This window comes from Heliangelus exortis, chromosome 17 (assembly GCF_036169615.1).
Source record: "Heliangelus exortis chromosome 17, bHelExo1.hap1, whole genome shotgun sequence".
Classification (NCBI taxonomy): Eukaryota; Metazoa; Chordata; class Aves; order Apodiformes; family Trochilidae; genus Heliangelus; species Heliangelus exortis.
Genome location: NC_092438.1, coordinates 1,461,669 through 1,481,443, shown reverse-complemented (window position 1 = coordinate 1,481,443; position 19,775 = coordinate 1,461,669). Strand labels below are relative to the sequence as shown.

General features: G+C 51.3%; 2 protein-coding genes and 1 long non-coding RNA gene across 7 annotated transcripts; 2 read left to right on the top strand and 1 right to left on the bottom strand.

The window, feature by feature from the left end:
* Positions 1-7: 7 nt before the first annotated feature.
* On the top strand, positions 8-11,710 carry E4F1 (E4F transcription factor 1). 4 transcript variants are annotated; one of them, XM_071761449.1, is made up of 14 exons: positions 8-491; positions 1,357-1,508; positions 1,651-1,747; positions 3,285-3,490; positions 4,375-4,495; positions 4,710-4,859; positions 5,808-5,971; positions 6,270-6,497; positions 6,795-6,900; positions 7,241-7,458; positions 8,376-8,574; positions 9,480-9,640; positions 10,174-10,262; positions 10,630-10,768. In XM_071761449.1, exons 1-13 carry the CDS (start codon positions 317-319, stop codon positions 10,240-10,242), a joined length of 2,046 nt encoding a protein of 681 aa, XP_071617550.1. In that variant the 5' UTR covers positions 8-316; the 3' UTR covers positions 10,243-10,262; positions 10,630-10,768. The 4 variants fall into 4 exon arrangements, with proteins under 4 accessions (XP_071617550.1, XP_071617547.1, XP_071617546.1 ...); XM_071761446.1 differs by having other exon boundaries at positions 13-491; positions 1,357-1,499; positions 10,200-10,262; positions 10,630-11,710; XM_071761445.1 differs by having other exon boundaries at positions 15-491; positions 6,273-6,497; positions 10,200-10,262; positions 10,630-11,710.
* Positions 11,605-18,633, bottom strand: ZDHHC4 (zinc finger DHHC-type palmitoyltransferase 4). 2 transcript variants are annotated; one of them, XM_071761465.1, is made up of 6 exons: positions 18,522-18,633; positions 16,977-17,050; positions 15,236-15,414; positions 15,008-15,133; positions 13,400-13,644; positions 11,605-12,426 (listed from the first exon to the last, which is right to left on the bottom strand). In XM_071761465.1, the coding sequence occupies exons 1-6, from the start codon at positions 18,627-18,629 to the stop codon at positions 12,142-12,144; spliced, it is 1,017 nt and encodes a 338-aa protein (XP_071617566.1). In that variant the 5' UTR covers positions 18,630-18,633; the 3' UTR covers positions 11,605-12,141. The 2 variants fall into 2 exon arrangements, with proteins under 2 accessions (XP_071617566.1, XP_071617567.1); XM_071761466.1 differs by lacking the exons at positions 16,977-17,050; positions 18,522-18,633 and adding an exon at positions 15,827-15,917.
* On the top strand, positions 15,129-19,016 carry LOC139804328 (uncharacterized). The gene is made up of 2 exons (XR_011729337.1): positions 15,129-15,290; positions 15,671-19,016. It is a non-coding gene; the product is annotated as an uncharacterized lncRNA (long non-coding RNA).
* Positions 19,017-19,775: the final 759 nt, after the last annotated feature.

Sequence of the window (19,775 nt, the reverse complement as noted above, 5' to 3'; positions counted from 1 at the left end):
GTCACCCCAGGCGCTCCGCGATCCATTGGGCCACTCGGTCGCCCCGGGGGCCCGTTAGGTAACCCGTTAGGTAACTCGTTAGGTAACCCATGGGGTAACCCGCTCGGTAACCCCTTCGGGTCCGATCCGCCTGGGCGGGGCCGTTAGAGGTCAGCGGGTGCACAGCGGCCGGGCCGCGCTCAGCCCCGGAACCTCCGCGCGTCGTCCTGGTTCCCCGGCCGAGCCCGGCGGCGGGTGCCCGTCCCGCGGCACGCGGCCCGTTGTTATGACGACACGGCCGTAAAGCCGCCATCTTGGCGGTGCGGCTCGTTGCGACATGGAGGCCGCGATGGCAACGAGCGCGGGGCCGTCGGGGCTTACGGCAGCCGCGGCCGGGGGGCGGGGGGGGGCGGCGGCTGCGGCCTCCGGGACCGACGGCACCGCCGGCACCGCCGCTCCCCCCGCCGGCACCGCCGCCTTCCTCAGCCTCCCGGCGCCCTTCAGCGAGGAAGGTACCGGTACCGCCGCTGCCACAGGGCCCCGGTCGGAGCCGAGGGGAAAGCGGGGCCTGAATGGGAGGGTGGAGGGGTCAGGATTCGGGGGTCCCGACCGTGTCGGTGCCGTCCGCGGGGTCTCGGCGCCCCGTCCCTTCTCCGGCCTGCGGGAGCGGAGCTGCGGGCCGGGCTGAGGGGCGATCTCCCGGTGCCGAGCCGGAGCCGAGCCCCCTCCCCGCGGTCACCCCGGGGCCCACCGGGAGAGGCAGAGCCCAGAGGCCGCGTCTCCCCGAGCCTCTGCCCCCTTCCCCGGTGTCTCCCCGAGCAGAGGCTCAGAGACAGCCTCTCCCCGGCGGACAGAGCCGCCTTCCTCGGTGTCTCCCCGACCCTCTGCCGTGTTCCTCGGTGTCTCCCCGAGCCTCTGCCCCATCCCCAGTGTGTCCCTGAGCCTTTTCCCCGGTGTCTCCCCGACCCTCTGCCCCATCCCCGGTGCCTCCCCGACCCTCTGCCCCATCCCCGGTGCCTCCCCGACCCTCTGCCCCATCCCCGGTGTCTCCCCGACCCTCTGCCCCATCCCCGGTGTGTCCCTGACCCTCTGCCCCATCCCCGGTGTCTCCCCGACCCTCTGCCCCATCCCCGGTGTCTCTCCGAGCCTCTGCCCCATCCCCGGTGTCTCCCTGACCCTCTGCCCCATCCCCGGTGTCTCCCTGACCCTCTGCCCCATCCCCGGTGTCTCCCCGACCCTCTGCCCCATCCCCGGTGTCTCCCCGACCCTCTGCCCCATCCCCGGTGTCTCCCCGACCCTCTGCCCCATCCCCGGTGCCTCCCCGACCCTCTGCCCCATCCCCGGTGTGTCCCTGAGCCGGTGCCCGGTTGTCCCCAGATGAAGCTGACGTGCACAAGTGCGGGCGGTGCCAGGCGGAGTTCAGCTCCCTGGAGGAGTTCGTGCAGCACAAGCTGCAGAAGTGCTGCCAGCGGGCTCCGGAGCCTCTGACGGCCGCGCCAGGGGAGCTCCTGGGTCAGGAGGTACAAAAGGTGAGAGCAAAGCTTCTCCTCCGGCCCTGCCTGACAATAAACAGGACGCAACGGGCCCTGGGGTTGGCGGGGAGAGAACGGAGGACACGGTGCCCGAGGAGGCGATCAGAGGCTTCTGCTAAAATGTCGTCTGTCGCGACAGGTCGTCCCTGCTGTGGAGGAGGCGATAACTGTCGCTCATATCGTTGTTGAAGCGTCGTCCATCGCAGAGGAAATCGGCAACGCGGCTGCCATCGTAGGTGAGCTCGGGGAGGGCCCCGCAGCCCGCGGGGGGAAGGGTTCGCTCCTCCTCCTCCTCCTCCGTGTGATCGGTGCGGTGACACCGCTGTGTCACTGGGTGTCACCTCAGAGGGGTGAGAGAGGCAGCCCCGGGCTGGCTTTGCAAATTATCTGCTGATTAATACAAACTCGATTCAAAGAGCCACTCCAGAAGTGCCCGTTTTAATATTTATGCTGCAACCCTGTGCAGAGCCAGAGGTGTGTGTGTGCCTGCTCCTGAGCTGTGCACTGCCCCTTCCCCCTTCTGCTGCCTGAGATGCTGGAGCAGGAGCTGGGGCTGTGAAGATGGAGCAGGAGCTGTGAAGCAGGAGCAGGAGCAGGGGGTGTGAAGCTGGAGCAGGAGCAGGGGCTGTGAAGCTGGAGCTGGAGCAGGAGCAGGGGGTGTGAAGCCGGAGCAGGAGCAGGGGCTGTGAAGCTGGAGCTGGAGCAGGAGCAGGGGGTGTGAAGCCGGAGCTGGAGCAGGGGCTGTGAAGCAGGAGCAGGGGGTGTGAAGCTGCAGCAGGAGCAGGGGGTGTGAAGCCGGAGCTGGAGCAGGGGCTGTGAAGCTGGAGCAGGAGCAGGAGCAGGGGGTGTGAAGCAGGAGCAGGGTGTGTGAAGCTGGAGCAGGAGCAGGGGCTGTGAAGCTGGAGCAGGAGCAGGGGCTGTGAAGATGGAGCTGGAGCAGGGGGTATGAAGCTGGAGCAGGAGCTGGGGGTGTGAAGCTGGAGCAGGAGCTGGGGGTGTGAAGCTGGAGCAGGAGCAGGGGGTGTGAAGCAGGAGCAGGAGCAGGGGGTGTGAAGCAGGAGCAGGGGGTGTGAAGCTGGAGCAGGAGCAGGAGCTGTGAAGCTGGAGCAGGAGCAGGGGGTGTGAAGCAGGAGCAGGGAGTGTGAAGCAGGAGCAGGGGGTGTGAAGCAGGAGCAGGGGGTGTGAAGCAGGAGCAGGGGGTGTGAAGCTGGAGCAGGAGCAGGAGCTGTGAAGCTGGAGCAGGAGCAGGGGCTGTGAAGCAGGAGCAGGGGCTGTGAAGCTGGAGCAGGAGCAGGGGGTGTGAAGCTGGAGCAGGAGCAGGGGGTGTGAAGCAGGAGCAGGAGCAGGGGGTGTGAAGCAGGAGCAGGAGCAGGGGGTGTGAAGCTGGAGCAGGGGGTGTGAAGCAGGAGCAGGGGCTGTGAAGCTGGAGCAGGAGCAGGGGGTGTGAAGCTGGAGCAGGAGCAGGGGGTGTGAAGCTGGAGCAGGAGCAGGGGGTGTGAAGCTGGAGCAGGAGCAGGGGGTGTGAAGCTGGAGCAGGGGCTGTGAAGCTGGAGCAGGAGCAGGGGGTGTGAAGCAGGAGCAGAGGCTGTGAAGCTGGAGCAGGGGCTGTGAAGCTGGAGCAGGAGCAGGGGGTGTGAAGCAGGAGCAGGAGCAGGGGGTGTGAAGCTGGAGCAGCAGCAGGAGCAGGGGCTGTGAAGCAGGAGCAGGAGCAGGGGGTGTGAAGCTCTCCTCTGTAAAAAGCACCCGTGTTGTGCCATCCTCTCCTCTCCCCAGGCAGTGGGCACATCAAAGAAGTCATTGTAGCAGGAGACCATGTGTTTGAAAACCCCAATGGGCACCTCGATGGGGAGGTCAGTGAGGAGCAAGGAAACCCCGAGGAGCAGGAGCAGGAGGTGGCCACGGAGCTGATCAAGGTGAAGCTGCTGGTGAACAAGGAAGGACGTTACGTCTGTGAGCTGTGCCAGAAGACATTTAAAACAGTGAGTAGCGCTGGGGCTGGGCTGGCCTAGCAACTTATTCCAGCTGCCTGACAGAGAAAGAGGCCTCAAGGCAGCAGTGGGCTCCTCTGCTGCATTAATACTACTCCCCATTTATTTATATTTTTATTTTATATTTTATATTTTTCTTTTATATTTATATTTTTATTTTATATTTTTCTTTTATATTTATATTTTTATTTTATATTTTTATTTTATATTTTTATTTTATATTTTTATTTTATATTTATATTTATATTTATATTTATATTTATATTTATATTTATATTTATATTTATATTTATAAAGTGCCTATCACCATATTGATAAACATTCTTTGGAACCACTCTGACAGCAGAAGAACAGGAGTCAGCCTATTAGTACCTCAGCACTTCTGTTTCCAACCAATTTAAAAAACAAACAAACAAAAAAAAAACCCACAGGACTTTGCTGCCAGCCTGCCTGCTGGTGTTTAATGCTAACCCATTAATACTACTCCCTATTTATATATTTATATTTATATTTATATTTATATATTTATATTTATATTTATATTTACATTTACATTTACATTTGTATTTATATTTATATTTACATTTACAAAGTGCCTATCACCACATTGATAAACATTCTTTGGAACCACTCTGACAGCAGAACAGGGGTCAGCCTGTTAGTACCTCAGCCCTTCTGTTTCCAACCAATTTAAAAAAAAAAAACAACCCACAGGACTTTGCTGCCAGCCTGCCTGCTGGTGCTTAATGCTACCCCATTAATACTGCTCCCCATCCCTAAAGGGGAAGCTCTGCTTTCAGCTGCTGTGCTCTGCAGCTGAAGTGTGGAAGCAGCAGCTCTCTGGGACATCCTTTAACGTGAGGTCCCTCCTGCAGGCCAGCATCCTCAAGGCTCACATGATCACCCACAGCAGCAGGAAGGACTATGAGTGTAAACTCTGTGGAACCTCCTTCAGGACAAAAGGCTCTCTGATCAGACACCACCGGCGCCACACTGGTAAGGCAGGTCCCCAAAATCTGTGCTGTGGGGGGCTCTATCCAGCTGACATTCCACTGGGATTTAGTGCTGCTGGAGCTCCCCCGTCTCTGGGGTGCTGGGAGAAGCTCCCTCTGCTCCCTGTAGGATGCTGAAAACATTCTTCTCCCTTAGAGCTAATCCTGGCTGTGGTTTGTTTAATACTCACTCCTGTTTTGATTCCTTCCATTTCCAGATGAAAGACCTTACAGATGCAAGAAATGTGGGAAAAGCTTCCGGGAATCAGGAGCTTTGACTCGGCACCTGAAATCTCTGACACCCTGCACTGAAAAAATCTGCTTCAATATGAACAAAGAAATCGTAGTCAAAGAAGATCTGCCAGCAGGTCAGTGGTGCTGCCAGCCCCTGCCTTTTGTCTGATGAGACCACGGGAAGGATAAATTCTTTCTCAGTCAAGAAACAGAGATATTTCTGTGGTGTTCAGTCTCCATCTTTTGTACAGGAAAAAGTAATCCAGAGAGCTCAGCTGTTAACCAGAAGCCAGGTGCTCACTGTGAAGGATGTTTGGGAATCCACGGATGCCCTGAGCAGGCACCTGATGGGCTGGGACACTTTTAGTGCCACTGCTCAGGGTGGTCACAGAATCCTGGAATGGGCTGGGTTGGAAGGGAGCTCAGAGATCACCAAGTCCAACCCTTGCTCCACTCCCCCCGTGGTTCCCAGCCCATGGCACTGAGTGCCACATCCAGGCTCTTTGGAAATATCTCCAGGGATGGAGAATCCACCCCTTCCCTGGGCAGCCCATTCCAATGGCTGAGCACCCTCTCCAGAAAGAAATTCTTTCTAATGTCCAACCTAAAATGCCTCAGGCTGGGGAGCAAAACCAGCAGGGCAGGGGCACCCGCGGGGTGATGCTGCTGCTGCTAATTAGCTGCTAATTTTCCAGACTTCTTTATGATTTGTTTCACCTTTCCCACGGGCTGGAGCCCTGCAACCAAAGCTCTCCTGGGGGCACCGGGTCGGCTCGGTTCGGCAGTGGGTCCTTGGGGACAGCAGGGTGGCAGCACCCTGTCCTGTCCTGTCCTGTCCTGTCCCCAGGGTGCTGGGGACACCCCGGGCAGGCAGCAGCAGGGCTGAGGCTGAGCTCGGGGCAGTCCCAGCTTCCTTATCATAGAATCCTGGAATGGGCTGGGCTGGAAGGGACCTCAGAGCTCATCAAGTCCAACCCTTGATCCACTCCCCCCGTGGTTCCCAGCCCATGGCACTGAGTGCCACATCCAGTGCTGCAGGGTGGCAGCTTGCTGAGAGGCTCCTGGTGCTGCTTTCCTTGCAGGATCCTCTGGTTCCAGCACAGACACCGTGGCAGTGTCCAGTGAAGCCATGGAGCCCTCCCCTGTCATCCATCTGGTGACAGATGCAAAAGGCAACGTCCTCCGGGAGGTCCACGTCCAGATGCAGGAACTTCCTGTGGTAGAGGCAAAACCTCTGGACCAAGAGGTGAGGAGTGCTGTTTCTCCTGAACACCCTCGGAGGTTTCTGAAGCCCTGGGAAGGGTTTCACCTTGTTAACAAAATTTGACCCTTCTTGGTGGGAGCAAAGGCTGATCAGGCCTTGGGTGGGATGTCTGCAGAGGAGAGAGGCACCTCACCTTCCTGCCCACTCTGAGGTCATTCCCTCTCTCATCTTTCCACCTGCACCACAGCATTAGGCACCTTAGAAAACCACTTGTAGCAATTTTTTTGTAAAAAACCAAAGGTCCAGCTGTGCGTGTGCTGTAGCAGAGTTGTTCCCTCAGCAGTCACACCCCGAGGAGCTGCCATGTGAGGGAGAGGTGAACAGTGAGAACCTGCTGAGACAGGCCATGAGGAATTCAGGGATTGTGATAGAGAGGGTGGCTGTGGAGGAGCTGCAGAAGCCTGATGAACCTCCTGTGGCTGCTACAGAGGAACTGGGAAACAACGTGGTGGAAGCAGAAGAGGAGCCGTGTGGGGAACAGTGTGTTGAAGTAGAACAAACAGAATTGGTAAGTTTGTATTCTGTAAAGAGATGAATTTTTTACCCTTCCTTAGCTGGAAGCAGCAGTGTTGGCCTCACTGCCCTGCACATTACTTCTGCCTGTGTTTTCATGCCAGGTTTTATAGCTGTGCTTTAAGTGCAGTGTTGAGTATGCACACGTGCTGGCTCTCTCCTGTTTACAAGTCTCTTTTTAGCAATCTCTTAACGCCACAGATCTTTCATTTTTATGGGAATTTGGCTGGCAGCACTTCCTGTGCACACCAGTCCAAAAGACATCCGTGCTGTGCCATTTTCTTTCCAACAGGCAGATGCAGAAAGAACCAACGGGTACAAAAGTTACGTTTGCCCTCAGTGTGATGAAGCCTTCAGTGAAGCTGCCTCCCTGGAAGCACACATCAAAGGCCATTTAGGTAAAGCTCTACTCCTTCAGCTGTTGTCTAAAACCTGCTGGGTCTGACTGTGATCTCACACACAGCACAACCTCTTTGTTCCCAATCTGTGCCTTGCGTGGCCGTTGGCTGGGCACATTTGGCATTTCCAAGCTGGAGCTGCTGCTTGGAAGGTATTAAAGGCCTTGAGAGCAAAATTTGAGAAGAATTCCCTTCCAAACGAGACAAAACTCATGCACACACTTGTTTACAAATTTCAAAATACAATTTCCCTCCTCCTTGGGGTTACATTTTGGTTCAGGGTGTAACTCCAGCACGTACCACACACTGGCCTAGCCCCGCGCTCTCTCTCTTTCTCTAGATTACAAACCTTTTAAGTGTGAGGAGTGTGGCAAGGAGTTCACAAAGGGCTACCTGCTAAAAAAGCATCAGGAAGTGCACGTGAACGAGCGGCGTTTCCGCTGTGGGGAGTGTGGGAAGCTCTACAAGACCATTGCACACGTCAAGGGGCACCAGCGAGTGCACTCGGACGAGCGGCCCTACTCCTGCCCAAAGTGTGGCAAGAGGTACAAGACCAAGGTGGGTGTGCTGCTCCCTAGCAACAGGGACTCCTTTCCAGAGCCAGGCTCTGGGAGAAAGCAGGAGGCTTTGCTCCTGAAACAACAAGTGCCAGCTCACCTGCCTCGTGTAGGAGCAGAAGCTCCAGGAGGTGGTGTTGTTTTAGTGGGGAAAAGAGGGACAGTTGGGAGAAAACTTCCACATTTGTGAGGAAACTCTTCCTCCACATAAGAAAATAACTACATCATCATCATCATCATAGTAACAAAAAAGAGCCAAGCATTGTGCCTTACACAAAAAGTCCTCAAAGATGCTGACTTTTACTCTGGCAGCTAAAATCCTGTTTTGAGGTTGTCCTTCCCTCTCACTGCCCTTTTCTTCCCCTGTCTCTCCCCAGAATGCCCAGCAGGTCCATTTCTGTACTACCTGCCTTGTGCAGGAGCAGAAGCTCCAGGAGGAGGTTTTGTTTTAGTGGGGAAAAGAGGGACAGTTGGGAGAGAACTTCCACATTTGTGAGGAAACTCTTCCTCCACATAAGAAAATAACTACATCATCATCATTAAAAAAAAAGCCAACTATTTCAAGTATCATGCCTCACACAAGAAGAAGTCCTCCAAGATGCTGACTTTTACCCTGGCAGCTAAAATCCTGTTTTGAGGTTGTCCTTCCTTTTCAGTGCCCTTTCCTGGCCCCTCTCTCTCCCCAGAATGCCCAGCAGGTCCATTTCTGTACTACCTGCCTCATGTAGGAGCAGAAGCTCCAGGAGGAGGTTTTGTTTTACTGGGGAGAAGAGGGACAGTAGGGAGAAAATTTCAAGTGTCACGTCTCACACAAGAAGTTCTCCAAGATGCCGATTTTTACCCTGGCAGCTAAAATCCTGCCTGTTTTGAGGCTGTCCTTCCCTCTCACTGCCTTTTTCTCCCCCTCTCTCTCCCCAGAATGCCCAGCAGGTCCATTTCCGTACCCACCTGGAGGACAAGCCCTACGTGTGCCAGTTCTGCAGCCGGGGGTTTCGGGAGAAGGGCTCCCTGGTGCGGCACATCCGGCACCACACGGGGGAGAAGCCCTTCAAGTGCTACAAGTGTGGGCGAGGCTTTGCAGAGCATGGCACCCTCAACAGGCACCTCAAAACCAAAGGTGAGGTGGCAAGGCTTCTCTGCCTCGTGGCTCAAAGGGTGGGTGTGGACAAGCTGCCTTTTGGATGAAAAATGGGTATTTCGGAACGGATGTAACGACCCTCACCCCAGGCTGTTTGGTTACCTGCATCTCACCTGCATTATAGTATTTTTAATCTACATTAATGATTATTTCTCTTGTGGTCTGACAAAAAATAGTGCTGAACAAATTGTCAAAAAATAGTTGTAATGTACAAACTAGATCATCTAAACAAGGACAACCACAATACCATTTGCACTAAGAACCTGACTGCAGGAGTGCTGCAGACTCTGCTCCAAACTCTGCCTGAAGTGGTCTCTGCCACTGCCCTGAGTGGGGAAGACAGACCCTAAACAAGAGTCTACCCGTCTGTTCCCATGGCTTTGGTACACAAAGAGGGAGATAATTAATGTTTTCATTAAGTAATGCCAGAGAGAGCTTGGTTTCTGTGTTAGGATGAGGTGGGAGGGCTGTCAAGCTGATGATGTGGCACATGTTGTTTTGGTTAAACTTGCCAACTGTGTGGGGTTTTTTGGCATTAAATTTGTACTCATTTGGAGGATTTATGAAATCCTGTGAAAACACAAAGTATGGACACCCTGCAGGGAAAATGCATGAAGTAGAGTGAGTACTCACAGATAATCTTGTTTGATGGGACTGGTTACACTGGGCCTCCTGCTCCCTGGCCTGGTGTCCTGGTGTCCACTCCTTGGCCTGCCTTGGGGTGAGAGCCTGGTGTCTGATTGCTGGTCAGCAGCAGCCTGTCAAAGGTCTTGTTTGTGCTGCACAGTGTTTCCCAGGTTGTTCTGTATTTGAGATGGTTATGAAAAATAATGCCTGTTTTTTTGTTTGTTTGTTTTTCCTGGCATTTTTGCAATACCCCTCAGGTGGCTGCCTCCTTGCTTTGAAGGAGGTGGAGGAAGCAATGGTGTCTGAGGAGAGTCAGTCAGCTGACAACTTGGCTGCCACAGTCATCTCTGAAGATCCTCACACAGTCCTGGTGGAGTTTTCTTCAGTGGTGGCAGACACTCAGGACTACATCATCGAGGTGAGAAGGGGGTAAAACAGCCTTCCCTCTGGGAGCCTGGCAAGGTGTTTTGTCAGGAAAAGCTGCAGTTGTGCAGGTCTTCTGATCAGCTCTCCCTCAGCTATCACCTCCTATTTTCTCCCATTTCTATTTAGCTTACTTGGTGCAGAATAATCTCTGTGGCTTTTTATCTGGCTGTGGCTGCTAAAAGCCATGAATTACATGTTCTGCTTTCCCCCCCTCCCTGACAAAGAGCCAGCACTCACCTGTGCAGAGTAACACTGTTTGTTTATTGAGTCCCTTTAGAGCTCCCCTAGTTTTTCTCCAGGAGGAGAAAATCTGCCAGTTGGCTGAGTCCTGCTGGGAGAGGATGTTCCCTGTCAGTTATTTGTGAGCACTTTGCACGGAGCTCTCAGTAATGGGACTGGGGGGGGGATTTCAAGGAGTTGTTGTCATCAGCTACTGCACCTGGGGAGAACAGGAAGGCTTTCCTGGAAGATCTTAGTGGCTTGTATTTTGGTAATAAAAGATTTTTCTGTAATAATCGAAAAAAGGGACTCTTCATATTTTGTCTTTCAAGACTGCTACTGAAGACATGGAGACAAGTGAAGCTACTGAAATAATCGAGGGAACAAGGCATGAGGTAAAGCAGCCACATAAACTATTACTCTGGGGACTTGCAGATGAAATACATCACTTTTAGGCTCTGAAAGTCATGCTAAATAAACCCAGTGCCTGGGCATGTGTTAGGGTTTTTCCATCACCAGTTTCACTTGCTGTGAGCAGCTTCTTGCTGGTGAAACATCTTCAGCAAGAGGAGGTGTGACGTGTTCCAGGAGTTCATGGGAACTTGGGTGAATGGCACGGGGAAAATGGAATGAAAATGGCTGGAGAAAACTGGCATGAAGTGCTGCTTGGTGGTCACCAAGCCCTGTCTGTGGTGATGAGAACTCTCTGTACTTCTAACACTACCCTGAGAAATAAAGTGGCCTTTTTTTCTCTTGGTGTAGGTCGACAGCCACATTATGAAGGTTGTACAACAAATAGTCAATCAAGCAAACTCTGGTCACCAGATCATTGTGCAGAATGTCACCGTGGCAGAAAACTCTGAGGTGACCCCAGACACTGCAGACACCATCACCATTGCCACCCCTGAGAGCCTGACTGAGCAGGTGGCCATGACACTGGCCTCGGCCATTGGGGAGGGAGCAGTGCTGGCCACAGAGGGGAGCATCGAGACAGAGGAAGCCACAGTGACAATGGTGGCATCTGAGGACATTGAAATCATGGAACATGGAGGGGATTTTGTGATTGCCACCCAGGAGGGGGAGGTGGAAGTCCAGACTGTGATTGTTTAACGCCCAGCGTGCAGGGAGGGACAGATATTAAAACTTGACTTCGTTTTCCTCCTGTTTGGGGAACCTGATCAGTCCTGAGTTTGCCATTGGAATTGTTCAGAGAGCAAGGGAGAGAATGCTGCTAGAGGGAAGGGGCTGAGCAGGATGGCACAGCCCCGAGGTGGTTTCTGTTTAAAAAGCAAATTGCAGTAGTTAAAAACCTCTCTGAGGCCCTGCTGTGGAAATGCCTGATCCAAAAGGCTCCATATTTTGTACAACTGCCTCAAACAAAGGAAAATCCTTTGCAAAGCATTTCCCTCTGGCCAAAGAGGTGTTGAAAAGGATTCAGAAAGTGAAGCAATTAGGGTCTCTTAAGGAGATGACAATCATATGCATTTAAATCAAGAAAACCAAACCTAAGGAGTTGTGGTGTGCATTCACCACCACTCAGAACCTCCTATGCCTTTAACCTCACTACTTTAGTCCTCCTAAGGCATGGTACTGCAGTATTTTTGGTTTTTTTTTTATATCCTGGACAAGTAGCCTTATGTACTGGTCTCTGACAGAATGCATCATTGTGCCCTCACAGTGCCAGGCAGGCTGCTCTGAGAGCTGGTCTGTCAGGGGGTAAAGCCATATTGTATAGGATTTTTTTAAAAAAAAAAACATATATGGATTTTTAATTACCTATTGTACAGATTTGGCATGTAAATAAATACATTTAAAAAAATAAAGATATTTAAAGTTCTTACTATATTTTTCCAATTTCTGCTCTGTTACCACGCAAACAGAAGAATTTCTGGCAAGGGAAGAGAACAGGGCCACTTTATGCTTTAGAAACCTTCCTGTTTGGGTGAGTCAAACACTGGTTTTCCCAAAATAAGCCCAAGTCTCTAAAAGCAGCAGGAACATCCCTGCTCTGGAGATCTTGCAAGTGATCCCTAGTCCAGCTGGCTTCAGTACTGTAACTCTGAGAGACCTGACAGGCCACTGTCACAGCCCCTAGGAAGAACTCTTCATTTTTTAAGACTGGAGGTTTTATGGAAACCTCCATAAACTCCACAGGTTTCCAAGTACTTAATCAAAACCCAGTAATGTTTTACAGAAGGTATTGGGTCCATCAAAGCACACTTCTGAAAGAGTCATGCAAGGAGTCTGAAAATGCACATGTCAGGTTTTAGATCTTCATGTTTTCTTCTTTCTTTCCAACAGTGTAGGAGGCTTAAAGATTTCCTTTAAATTCATCCAGACTCCTCTAGAATAAATGTTTTTGTAGGCTACTTGTCTGTCATGAGGCTGCAGTGTCTGCTGGTGGGACCACCTGTACCTTCTGGATTTACACCACTCATTGGAAGTCTGGTTGGTTAAGGCCAAGTAGAGGTGGAAGCAGAAATATGCACCCAGCACCAGTGTGAGAAGAATAACAAAACCAAGCATGAAGACAATCCTAGGGAAAGTCAAGAAAAGGTGCTGCAAAGAAAGGAAATAACTTGGTTAAAAAGATGGAGCATTAGATCACAAGAGGCAGCACACAGAACAAGGTCACTGCATCCAGCTCAGTGACTCCATCCCATCCTCACCCTGAGTAAGAGCAGAGATCTCCTGAAATGCATTTCATCCCAAGCCCTGCTAATACGTGGGGTATTTTCTGCACCCCTCTACCTCTGAATGTTTGTATTCCATGCTGGATTTATGCTTGTTTAGATTTTGTTGGGTTTTTTAATTAGAAAATAATGAATGCAGATCATCTGAAAACAAACTGCCAAATGAAGAGGCTACAATCTGGCCCAGCTTCTGGTTTTGCTGACATGATACAGCTTCAGCAGCAATTTTCTGAGTTAAATTCCAATGCTGGGGAGTGGTAGTGGGACCACTCAAACACTGAGCACACATTCCCTGACCAAGAGTGCTTTCTAAGAGTCCAGGGCTGACACATCTGTTGTCTAGGATGAGAAGATAAAGTATTTAACTCCTCATCACCTCATTGCCACAATGCAGGAAGTGGTGAGAGCGACAGAGTGACCCAAAGTCACCCTTTGCTTGGATGTGAGAGAAAATACTGAGTTATTTAAAATCCAGGGTAGTGGGGTCCTCCTTTAACCTCTCAATGGTATGTCAAGGACTGCAGCCTGTTCCCTGAAGTAGAGCAGATGGTCACTGGAATATGAAGTCATTCTTTATGGATCAGATCTGCTGAGTGAAAGCAGCCCTGGGGCAGAAATCCAAAGGATGGGAGAGTGGAATGAAGTGCTGGGAGAGAAATCTCTACTTTTTCAGTATTCTGTATTCTTTTTCAGTATTCCTAAACCTCATTAGCTGTGTAAACCTGATTAAAAAAACCAGCCCAGCAGTCTGTCCCCATGCTGCCTGTGGGGCAGCTCCTGCAAGCAGAGCCTGACCCAAACCTCTCCACCGGCCAACAGCCCAGACAGCACAGCCTCACCTGGACGAGGAAGAAGATCTCCACAGGCTGCTCGTGTCCTTGCTCGTCGAGGTAGGTGCCGTGCATCATCCCTGAGAGCAGCACCAGGTGTCTGAGCAGTGCTGCTGAGATGGTGGTGATGGCTGCAGCCATGGCAGTCAGCGTGCAGAGGTAGAGCAGGAAGTACCGCGCGTTGCGGGCACCGATGCAGTTGTTGAGCCAGACACAGTGGTGATCCACACGCTGCACACACACCCCACAGAAACCTGAGCAGCAGTCAGGGACAAGACACACCAGTTCATTATTTTTTTTTTTTTTTTCCAGGTCATCAGTTTGATTTTTAACACGGGTTAGGATGGGTTTTCACCCGAAAAGAATCTGAAGCGTTACGGTTGTGATTTATCCGGCAGCTTTTTAAGTTAAGTATTAATTTGGTTTCCTAAAAAAACCCCAATACTAAAACCACAGACTTGTCTCTCATTCCCCCTTTCAGTCACCAAGACTGCAGCTCAAAGACTTTGGTTTCTCCAGCAGTACTGCCCAGCAAAGTGTATGAAAAGCAGGCTGTAGCTCCAGCTTTCTTTTACACGGTAACAGCAAATTCTGCAAGAGAAACAAAATCCTGACCTCAGGCCTTGACAGGTGATCATTTCTCATTTAACTTCTAGATGCTCTAATCTTGCCTGTAGCTGACCCCAAATTACACCCTCAGAAATGTAATTCCCATGAAAAGAGCATTAAAACAGCTTCACAAGTGAGCAAAGGGGGCCCAGTAACACCAGCACAATCCAGTGTGCCTCCAGCTGGGTGACAGAGCAGGTGAAGTGTGAACTGGAGTTATCATAGAATCCTAGAATCCTAGGGGTTGGAAGGGACCTCAAAAGATCATCTAGTCCAACCCCCCCTGCCAGAGCAGGGCCCCCTAGAGTACATCCCCTAGGAACGTGTCCAGGGGGGTTTTGAATGTCTCCAGTGAAGGAGACTCCACAACCCCCCTGGGCAGCCTGTTCCAGGGCTCTGTCACCCTTACAGTAAAAAAATTTTTTCTGATATTCAACTTGAACCTCCTATGCTCCAATTTACACCCATTACCCCTTGTCCTATCACTGGTCACCACTGAGAAAAGCCTAACTCCATCTCCCTGACACTCACCCCTTACATATTTGAAAACATTGATGAGGTCACCCCTCAGTCTCCTTTTCTCCAAACTAAAGAGACCCAGCTCCCTCAGCCTTTCCTCATAAGGGAGATGTTCCACTCCCTTAATCATCTCAGTAGCTCTGCGCTGGACTCTTTCAAGCACTTCCCTGTCCTTCTTGAACTGAGGGGCCCAGAACTGGACACAATACTCCAGGTGTGGCCTCACCAATGCAGAATAGAGGGGGAGGAGAACCTCTCTTGACCTACTAACCACCCCCTTTCTAATGCACCCCAGGATGCCATTGGCCTTCTTGGCCACAAGGGCACATTGCTGGCTCATGGGCATCTTCTTGTCTACCAGGACCCCCAGGTCTCTTTCACCTACACTGCTCTCCAGCAGCTCAGCCCCCAACCTATACTGGGTTACTGAGGGAGATTTGATTTGGGAAAGTATGACTGTTACCAAGGAAGGAAGGTAAAGATACTTACTGCAATGTTTTGATCTGGCTGGCTTCTCCATGTTGCACGTAGGGCACAAGATGCCCTTCTGAAATAACACACCATCATAAGCATAAACCTTAACCACTGAGGCATGGTTTGATTTTGTTATTATACCTGTGGGGAAAAAAAAAAACCACAAGGAAAAGTGATGCTGTTTGCAATGTTTTTTAGGTTCTGTTTTCAAAGAGCTACAGCTCAGAATCAGCAGGAGCTTACCAGGATCAGCCCGGGAGCAGAGCAGGAAGCAGCCCACGTTCCCAGCCAGCAGCAGGTAGGGCAGGAGGAGGAGGAGGAGGTGGAACTGGAGCTCCCAGCAGTACACAAACACCTCCCAGGTGTATTCCCCATACACTGCAGCTTCCAAGAGGATGTGCAGGACAACAAACAAACTGCTTCTGGAACAGAAAGGGGGCAGCCTGATAATACTCAGCATCCTGATTAACAGGTCAAGTACACGCAGAGGTGATCAGCAAAGACTCCAAATGCAAGAGGACATCTCTTTTAGGTTTTCAGGCCAGCATGGATTGAATATTAATAGTATTTCCTCCATCCAGTGGCTTCTCTTCTTCTTCCCACATAAAGTCCTTTAAATGTGCCAGCTAAATTCACTCCCATTATCATCGTGACCTTTGGATTTTTTTTTTCCAGCAGCAGAGTCGAGTACAAAGCACCCTCGGTGCTGACAAAATGTGCCACAAAGCATCCTGCCAGAAGACATTTTCTGTGTGCTAATCTGAGAGCAAACTCCAGGAGAAAGTAATCTTGGAAAAAAAAAAAAAAAAAACCAAACTGTAACACCATAAGCACCCGTTAGGAAACAAGTGTGGCAGGAGGTGAACACTGACTCCAAGGTGTCCAAGGCTCTGCAAGGCAAGCTGCCCAGAGGCTGGCATGCAGGTTTGTTTGGGATGTGTCCCACTGAGCAGCAGCTCTCAGCAGCCTGGCAAAGAGATGCTCAGATGATCCATGCAGCAGGAAAGCCACTTGCAGTGAGTGCACCTCCCTGCTCTGCACAACTCTTACTACAAGTAAGAAGTGATGAGTATTGTACTACAGCAGGGAGCCTGCTCCTGACCAGCTCTCCCCCTCCACCATTTGTCTGCAGCCCAGCAGGATCCTCCAGAGCCTCCTCTGGACTGCATGGCCCCAGGGGGACACCCTCATGTGCTGCACCTCCCCAGGCTTCTGCACCAACTGGCACATCCCCTGCTGGGAGGAGGTGATGCAGCTGAAGGGGGTGTGTGTAGAATCAAAGCTTCTCCAGCAGCACCAGGCTGGTCAGAGGTGGCTCTGCTGCTGAGGACACAGGTGACAGCACAACCACCCTCCCTTGGGCTGTGTTAGCAGCACAGACCCTGCACAGCAGGCAGCAAAGCAGCTGCACACATGCCACAGCTGGAGGTGTGTCTGTCCTGAGGCAGCTGCTGCCCCCAGAGGAAAGGTATTTAAATTGTTCCTGAAGCAGACTGTGAAGCACCAAAGGTTACAGGGGAAAAAAAAAAAATCAAACCACCTCAGCAGAGCAGGCTGCAGCTGTGCAGCTTCCCCCTGAGCCACCTGGACATCCAAGCTGCTGGGCTAAGACTAATGGGATTGGAGGGAGGGGATGGGGATTGTTGGCTCTGCCTAAACTCATCCTGCAGCTGCTGGGGAGTCTGCTGTCCCCAACCAGTGTGACCAACATCTGCTCCACTGGAAGCTACTGAGCCCCATTATCTTTATCTGTCACTGTGCTCCAGTACTCCAGGGCACCATCTTCTCAACAAGCAAGGAACAGGGAGACAACAGTGTGACAAACCCTGAAGGCAACCTGTACTCTGTGACAGGCAGCCCTAGTAAGGAGAGAGTATCTAAGGAGAATGCCGAGAGCTCTGAGGGTGGCAGGAGGTCACTGAGAGTGGTCAGAAATGCAATTAAAAAATAATGATGTCAGAAGCAGAAACCAAAAGTGCAGTACCTTGTGTGGAAGAGCCTGTGAAGTGCCTGATGTGTCACACTCTGGAGCTGTGTGGGGATTACAAATGACAACACCTGAAGCAAATGAAAAGACTGTTACCTGAACTGCTGGGTGGAACCTTCCAACAAAAGCAGAAGCCACCCAATCCCCCAGTTATCTGTCAGGGCAGCTATGTCCCTGGGGAGGAAGCTCTTTTTCAGGGGCACTTGAGTCCTCACAATACTGGCAGGCAGGCATGCTGCTGGGGTTTTCAATTTAGGAGTAAGTTTTATGTTCTGAGAAGCCCAGAAGGCACAAACAAACATATCTGGGTTAATGTGTGAAAGTTCTAAGGAGCTTAGATGGGGTTATGGACTGGGTGACTGGCTAAGCAGGGGATAGAACTGAGCAATTTCTCAACTACAATATGCTTCACCAGGGCATCTGACAGATGCAAGTGGAGATGAGCAAAGAGATAAAGCCTGCTCTCTTCCAGAAAAAGGACAAAACAAAAACAGAATCCAAAACCCCAACCAACAATCCCCAGCAAACACCCACCCACCCACCCCTGGTTTCTTCAATGACCCAGTCTGGTAACTCCATGTCTATCTAATTGCTGTTTTAAAACCAGCTCGAGAGAATGAAGAAGAAAAGTGCCTGTCTTCATTTAGCAAAGTCCTCACAGTAGTCTGTGAGTGTAGAGCTGTTTGACTCTGCTGCTCAGAAGGTGACAGATCTCTATAGCAACACGCTGCTCCATCCCTGGTGGAGGAATTGGAGCAGCTGAGCCTATTTCTAGCTGACATGGAAAGAAAATATGCAGTGAGAGTCTCTTGTCTTAGATGTGAAAGACCAGAAGGCAAAAACCGTATGTGGAGCTGAGGAGATGTTAAATATTTTTCTCTTAACTGGTAAGCCTCTTATCAGCAGTTCAAGTGACAACTCTTTGAAAAGAGGCTGTGTGCTGCAACACATAACAAAACAGCTCTGTTTTTACAATAAAATGCCAATTCCTAATCCTCATTTAAAACTCTTTGTTCCTCCCTCTAAGGAAACAACAGCCAGCAGCATCATTACAGACTCACCCTAATGAGCTGCCCCTAAAATATTTGTTATCAGTTATAACTCTCTCCTTATTTTAACTCTCAGACCTTCCCCCCCCCTTTCCTCTTACTGAGGACACCAAACACCATAAAACTGCAAACACTTGAGGGCTCATAATTATTTAGTTTCTCAAAGCTGACATGTTAGGGTGTCACTGAAAAAAATGCCCTTTTAGTATCATGAGAAACCCCCTGCTTACTCCAGGGTGAGTGCAGGGGCCAAGCTTGGAGGAGCAGGAGCTGGAAGAGGCAAATGTTTTATTTTCTTCACCAGCTGGAAGGATGCTCATTGCCTTTCCAATCCCAAGCAGCAGCTGGGAAAATGAGGTGAAATAAGGAATCCCTCATTTCATGGCTCTGCCCGTGTAAACTAACATCTTTTATGGAGGAAAAACACAGGGATTCCAGCAGGACAAACCAGGAGAAGGTCACTTATCACAGCTTTGAAACATTTTTCCTTTACCTGGCTGCTTCTTTGATAAATCCCGCTCCTCCCTGAGCAGACACAGAGCAGAGCCACAACGCTGACCAGGAAGCACAAATAAAGCAAGAAAAGGGTCAGAAAATCCATCCCGAGCCCTGAAATACAACATTAAAAAGACTTTTAGCAATATGTCGGGGTTTAGGCAGCAACCGGAGGCCGCGGGGCCCTGGAGCAGCGAACGCTGCCGGAGCAGGCCCAGAGCCCCACGGCCGCCGGTCCCTCGGTCCCTGAGGGTGCCGTGGGGACACGTTTGGGTCCATCCCAGCCCAGAGGGTCCACTGGGGGGGTGGGGATCCCCCCTAATCCCGCTCACCGCTGTCCTGAGGCCGAAGAATCGCTCGCCGGAGTCGGCCCCGGGCGGCCGGGGATCGAGGCCTCGGCCTGAGGTAACCCGGAAGCGGCGGGAGATCGGTCCCGGGACGGGAGTTCGCTTCATCCTCCCCTTCAAATAAATTAAAAAAAAAAAAATAAAAAGCTTCTTAAGAGTCGCTTCTCAAAGGTAGCGGCTTTCTAGCTGGATGGGGGTTTTCCCCCGGTGAGGGGGGGGGGGGGGGGGGCAGGGAGCTGGAAGGACATGGAGGGGGGAAACCCACACGGGTACCTCATGAATCGGGGAATTCCGGGCTGGTTTGGGAAAAGGTTAAAAAAAAAAAAAAACAACCAAACATCCAGTCCCACCCCCTGCCACCAGCAGGGACACCTCCCACCAGCCCAGGTTGCTGCCAGCCCCATCCAACATGGCCTGGAGAGGAGCTGCTGGTTCCTGCCTCCTTCCTTCCTCTGCAAGCAGATTAAATAAAAACCTGCGGAAATAAAATCGGGAATGTGTTTTATAAACCCCGGAGTTGTGTCAGAGCTCTCGGGGCCCTGGGCAGCTCCCTGTTGTGCACTTGGTGTCTGTTGGCTTCTGTTCCCCGAGGGTCTCTGCATCTGCTGCCATTTCTCAGGAATCTGGAAAAAAAAAAAAAAAAAAAAAAAAAAAAAAAAAAAAAATCTTCAGATTCGTTGCCTTTGGTAAAGTCACTAAAGCAAAACCTTCTCCAGGAGCACTGAGTGTTACATTCCCTTTCAAACAGAAATCCTCCTCTCCCACCACCGCATCCCGTGTGCTGGCAGCACTGGGAATGGGTTTGCTCCGGTGCCTCCCGGGATACAGAACCTGGGATGGACCAAAGCTGGAGGAGATGAACCCCCCGGGCTGGTTCCTGTCAACTGAAACCTTCCCTTGTCACC

What these genes read in the sequence shown, in the direction of transcription:
- E4F1 (XM_071761444.1), top strand. Translation starts at nt 317, where the DNA reads ATGGAGGCCGCGATGGCAACGAGCGCGGGGCCGTCGGGGCTTACGGCA. An exon ending in CAAAGAAGATCTGCCAGCAG is followed by an intron (nt 4,860 to 5,807) that starts GTCAGTGGTGCT and finishes CTTTCCTTGCAG; the next exon opens with GATCCTCTGGTTCCAGCACA. An exon ending in ACACATCAAAGGCCATTTAG is followed by an intron (nt 6,901 to 7,240) that starts GTAAAGCTCTAC and finishes CTCTTTCTCTAG; the next exon opens with ATTACAAACCTTTTAAGTGT.
- ZDHHC4 (XM_071761465.1), bottom strand. Translation starts at nt 18,629, where the DNA reads ATGGATTTTCTGACCCTTTTCTTGCTTTATTTGTGCTTCCTGGTCAGC. An exon ending in TTTATCAAAGAAGCAGCCAG is followed by an intron (nt 17,051 to 18,521) that starts GTAAAGGAAAAA and finishes CATTTGCTTCAG; the next exon opens with GTGTTGTCATTTGTAATCCC. An exon ending in CTGCTCCCGGGCTGATCCTG is followed by an intron (nt 15,134 to 15,235) that starts GTAAGCTCCTGC and finishes TTTTCCCCACAG; the next exon opens with GTATAATAACAAAATCAAAC.